Genomic DNA, 5614 nt, shown 5'->3' with positions numbered 1-5614 from the left:
CTGAGAAAGTGAACACAAGCAGCCATGGATTGTGTATAATGCTCACCCCTCTGAGAAGTTATCAAAAAAGCTTCTCAGGATGAATCAGTATGATGACAATTACTAGTTTTATGTATAAATGTAAAAATAGATACTAGGGAAACAAGAGACCTAAGTATAAAGACTCTGAGAAGTGATGTTCAGCAGTCCCTGAATAAAAAGTACTTTTCAGTCTGAGTGATCTGTTTCCAGTTTTCCTTTAATTAACACTGATTCCTAGCCTTACTTATCTGACTTTTAAATTATCCTTTATCAAAGAAGAGACTTACCTGTCTACACAAACAGTGAATGTCTTTAAGAAGGAAATAAGCAATACTGCAGCTCTTTATTTCATTAAAATTTGAATTAATGATCTTTTTGGAATGATCATAATAATCTCTTTTCATAAGAGGATAAAACAAAGATACTACACATAATTTACAGAGATATAAATTGGACAGAAGGGAGAATTTTCAGGTTGGAAAACATGACCCAGAAGAATAAAAGTCTGTAATATTATTTGGCACTATCAGGTATATGAAGTAACCTTAAAGATGTCAAGTGCATGTAAAAAGAATATACTTAACATTCATAACCAGAATGAAGCCATTCAGTCAACTAAGAATATGTATTCTGACTTTCTGAATGGGCACTGGCGATATTTTAAGCCTTATTATTTGTTTTTTGGCAACAACACAAGACAATACATTTTGATACTGACCTTTATCATCAAGTTTCAGTTGACTAAAGTATACATCTACACCACCATTGTTTAAACCAGCTTCCTTGGGTGATGTGCCTTGGTTGGGGTGACTAGTGTCAGATGATAAAGACACCTGAGGGTTAAATTAATAAACACAATAAGGACCAACAGTTATGACGCTCTTACTATGTGGAGGGCAGTCTTCACTGGCACGAGCGCCCACCGCAATGAAGGCTATGAGAGTAAAATCACTGTCCACCCAAATTCACACGTGAGCAAATTGAATCTGTGTGACTTGTTGCTCTCTGTCTGTCACACAGTTAACAAGAATTAGGGTTTGAACCCAGTCTGCATGCAGTGACTATATGCTTACACTACCATTATTACCCAAGTGTAGCATACGCACAGTAGAAGTAATCCAGATGATTTTTGGAGATATACGTATAAGTACTTCTCATACTCACATTCAACAGTTATATGCTTAATGTGTGTTAATGTATACTTTATATCCATAGGAAGTAATGTTTCTTTCCCATATGGAATAATAAGTTACTCTTTACATGTTAAGTTTATTTGAAAAGATTTAAAGAAATATATAAATAACATTATAGGTAATATATGGCTATGAAAAATTGTCAAGATGGTGCACAAGTAATTAAAATTTAGAAATACTACACTGGCTTTCATGCAAAAGCTGTTAATTTAATGAGACAGGTATTAAAATGTAATCCCAACTTAAAATATTGTTTTATAGCTAATGCTTATAAAAATTATGTTATAGCTGCATCTTGTACTTTTAAAAATAATTGTTCTCCCCCAAATAAGCAGCTTATACATTGCTACCACTACAGTGATGAAACACAATCACTCCAGAACATTATGCCATTAAATGGTACGTTGTTTAAGCAAACTATGTAAGAAATTTGAGGATATAAAAATTTGGTTTTTAGATCTATTAATTCTTTGTGGATAACAGAATTTGTTTTTTTTTAAAGAGTAGAACAATGGAATTAATGAACTGCGAAGGAAATTTACTTTTAATCATTTATATTAATAGAAAGGAATATAAATCAATCAAGTATTTCACTTTTGGCTTTGGAATGCATCTTATTATATAAGACTACCCAAATAATATAGCCTCAGGGTTAAAACCAAAGTCAGAAAGTAGGAATAAACACCAGCTGTCCTTTCCCATTGCCTCCCTTGATAATGGAATATAACTTATGTTTCTGTATCACTTCACCATTTGCAGAGTACTTTTCCATAGACTTGTCGTCTGACAAACACTTCCTTGGGGACTAAGAAAGATTAAGAAAACCTATGAAAGACATTATAACACATTATATTTTCATCATTTCAATAAAGGAGGAATTAAAAGTTTGCCCTGTCTAAAATGAGTAAGATAATACTCTACCTCATGAGATGAATTTTCTAAGACACTAATTTTTCCCACACTGGATCAACATGATGGTGGCCCTAAGTCATGGTCAGCCAGAGACAGTCCAGGTTTGACAGTCCAGAGACACCATATAACTGTTGTCATGGTGAATTATTAACAACACTACCATTCATCCTTAGGTCTCCTGGTTGGATGATAAACTGTATGGTCACCCTACTCAACATATACTATTGACATCTGTTTGACGAGGACATTATATTCCTTCCAATCAGTTACACTCCACAGACAGTAGCACACAGTTAGCCAGTTGAGTGAAAAGAAGGATGTGAGACCTCCCGCAAATTAAGAGTTTACTTTGCTTAAACCATAAAATCAAAGATTTACACTGATGAGCTACTTGAAATCTCACTTGAGAGAATGTCTGTTTCAGGCTCGAAGAAACGTCAACATCACATGTACTTTGATTATCTAGTGCAGAATCTGCTCCTGAAAAGCTAAACAGATAAACATTTCATTAAAGGATTTATCAATGTTCTATCTAAGGACCAAAATGGAAAACATGAAGTTAACTAAATTAAGCAATTTTTAAGATCTAATGAATTCCAAATTAGACGAAATCATTACTTACACACATGGTTCTTTTTTCATTATCTGGAAAGACAGAGAAGGGAAGAAAAATCTTTCAGCTTAAAATGTTTTACCTAAATGAAGTAAAAATTTTGTTCCTAAAACATAAATACATACCCTGGAAGCAAAGGTAGAGAAGGCAGATAATAATTTTGATTCTACTGACAGTGGGGGCAGCTCTTCCAGTGGTATGCCCTTGTTTATTTTTTCTTTCAAATTCATGTATCTAACTTTTAAGTCTCCCAAAGCAGATAGCAGTGTTGATCCTAATTCCTTCTTAGTAGAATTACTTGATAAATTCCTGTTCAAAAGTGAAGTTCACAAAACTGAGTTAGGCCCAAGTCATCCATTTAACTCTAATATCATATATTTAGTTCTAACAATCAGATCTTTAAAATTTTTTTCTTTTCAATGTATAGTAAAAGAAAATGAACTGCAGATTTGTTTTTCTAGGGGCAGTACCACCAACCCTCAATACATAAGCCATAAAGAATGGAATGGAATGTCATGCGAAACCCTGCAACTGACTTCATCTGTACTTGGACTTGACAAGAAACATCAGATCTATCTTTTTACTAGATTCAACATCCCAACATGCACTGTTGACTGTCCATGAAATTTAAATGTACTACTTTTTAAAATCCAGTTACAATCTACCCTTCATTTTGCCCTTCAAAAATGAAAATTGAAGAAATTTTCTAGAATAAATTTAAAACTAGTGATACATTTCTAGTAAGATACAGATTTAAAATTAACAACCACCTATTTAATCCTTCCCGATTTTCCATCACAAGTTTGTAAATATAAATACAATGGTGACAACACATCTGAAACTGAACATTTAAAAGGTGCATCTCTGCCTTGATGGCTCTCTGCATTGTGTTCTGACAGCACTCTGATGGCAAATTCTTCTCCATTTCTTTAGAAAGTTGAGGTTCCCTTTAAAATGAAAAATACGATTAGGTGTGATTTCAAATATTCTTTTGTGCTAATGACATGCCTCTAGACACAGATTTTAAGTTTGTTACATTTCCCTGTCAAGTTTAAATCAATTTCCACCAAACATGGAAAGGCTGTAGGAACACATTACAGCTGCAGAAAACAAGGATGTCAAGAGTCAAAGCTAAATACAGAGAGTGCCAAAAAAAAAAAGTATACACATTTTAGGGTAGGGGAAAACTGTACAGTGGTACCTCGGTTTTCAAACATAATCCATTCCGGGAGACCATTCGAGATCTGAATTGTTTGCAAACAGCCGACAGCTAGACCTCAGGATCTTGCACTCAGCGGAAGCTGTGTGACATGTTCGACTTCCGAGGCTTGTTCGAAAACCGAAGCATTTACTTCTGGGTTGACGGTATTTGTAAACCGAAATGTTCGTCAACGGAGACATTCAAAAACCAAGGTAATACTGTATTAAAATTACACTGATGGCAATCACTTTGAGCACCTCTTGTAATTATAGAAGTCAAACGCGACTTTTATTCATCTTTTGTTTTTGGTATCTATTGAGTATTACAATTTTAATACAGTTTTTTCCTTTCTTAAAATGTATAAACATTTTTTTGGCACCTTCTGTATAATCTCCTAGAAGTCAAGGAAGTAATAATTCTCAAATTCATACCTTCTTTTACATAAAAGAATTCCAAAGTAAAGTACTGACTTTATCCAGAATTTACAGCTAAACCAAGCTTTGGCCAACATTTAAAAAAAAGTTATAAGCATTCTAGATGGAAACTATTCCTAAATATGTTATCTTTTTAATAGAAAATAGACATATTTACATTTTTCTTAATAATTAAGGGTCATTATTATAAGCAAATATTTTGCTGTGTTATTATATCAAAAAGCCCCAAATCACTACATTTTTTGAAATAGTTCTTGCTACTAGTTGCCCCTTCTAGCTGTTCTCAGTACTTCTGCCTTTGGAAACCAACTCTTCTCTTTAATTTTATAGGATTGGATACTGAATTAAAATCATTAGAAGAATGAAGGAAAAAGTAAAGGACCTCAGAGCATGAAAACAAATTTGGCTTCTCAGAGACTTCCCCTTTTCTCTCCCCACCCCCCACCTCCTGGTTCTCCATTGTATTATGCATTATAAGGGTGTCTAATAAATGCAAAATAAATTATACAATAAATTAAAATCAAGATTAATGTACCCTAGTGAAAGTAGCTATTTACTTCTTCATATATACATTTTGCAAAGGTGCTGTTTTGTTACGGTCTACAGGGGGATTAAATAAAGAAAACTGAGTAATTAAATCAGCACGGATTTGGGTTGAATAAATAAAGATCCTATGACTTTCTAAAGGAATTTCTGACACTGGAATCTCAGTGCAAAAGCTTTAACATTCTATATTATCCTAATATTTATTTGTTTGAAGGCATACAGTGAAGCAGATGCTCTCTCAAGGTCCCTTTAAGCTATGAAATGTGATTTAAAAATATGGTCAATGTTTAAATTTTTATAAAATTATTACAGTAAAAGGCACACTACCTTTAATCCCCCTCAAAATACTCCCCCTCACTTCGAACACACTTATCCCATCGTTCTTGCCGCTTTCTGAAGCAACTCTGGAAGTCCTCTTTTCTGAGTGTCTTTACTTCATCCTCCATTGTGACAACGCTCCATGTCACACATCGCTTCTGGTACGGCAATTTCTGTCAAATAAAAACATTACGGTGTGTCCTCATCCACCTTACTTATCAGATCTGGCACGTGTGACTTCTGGCTCTTCTCTCAAGTCAAATGATTCAGGACATCGAGGCAGCCACGACAGCAGCACAACTAAAGACACTCACTCACAGAAGAGGACTTCCAGAACTGCTTCAGAAAGTGGCAAGAACGATGGGATAAGTGTGTT

At 34.2% G+C, this 5614-nt stretch overlaps 1 protein-coding gene across 5 annotated transcripts in view; it reads right to left on the bottom strand.

Annotated features, from left to right (window-relative positions):
• RBM44 (RNA binding motif protein 44) overlaps positions 1 to 5614 on the bottom strand; it is a 36477-nt gene that overhangs the window by 15616 nt on the left and 15247 nt on the right. For all 5 annotated transcript variants that reach the window (XM_074315849.2, XM_074315853.2, XM_074315848.2 and 2 more), the window contains 5 exons: positions 3510 to 3686; positions 2865 to 3048; positions 2749 to 2771; positions 2530 to 2614; positions 740 to 854 (listed from right to left, as the gene is read on the bottom strand). In XM_074315849.2, the coding sequence (XP_074171950.2) occupies positions 740 to 854; positions 2530 to 2614; positions 2749 to 2771; positions 2865 to 3048; positions 3510 to 3686 (584 nt within the window). The remainder of the gene's footprint in view (positions 1 to 739; positions 855 to 2529; positions 2615 to 2748; positions 2772 to 2864; positions 3049 to 3509; positions 3687 to 5614) is intronic.

This window comes from Rhinolophus sinicus, chromosome 17 (genome assembly GCF_057876585.1).
Source record: "Rhinolophus sinicus isolate RSI-liver-muscle chromosome 17, RSI-T2T, whole genome shotgun sequence".
Lineage (NCBI taxonomy): Eukaryota > Metazoa > Chordata > Mammalia > Chiroptera > Rhinolophidae > Rhinolophus > Rhinolophus sinicus.
The sequence above is the reverse complement of the archived record's forward strand: the minus strand, read 5'-3'. Positions and strand labels throughout refer to the sequence as shown.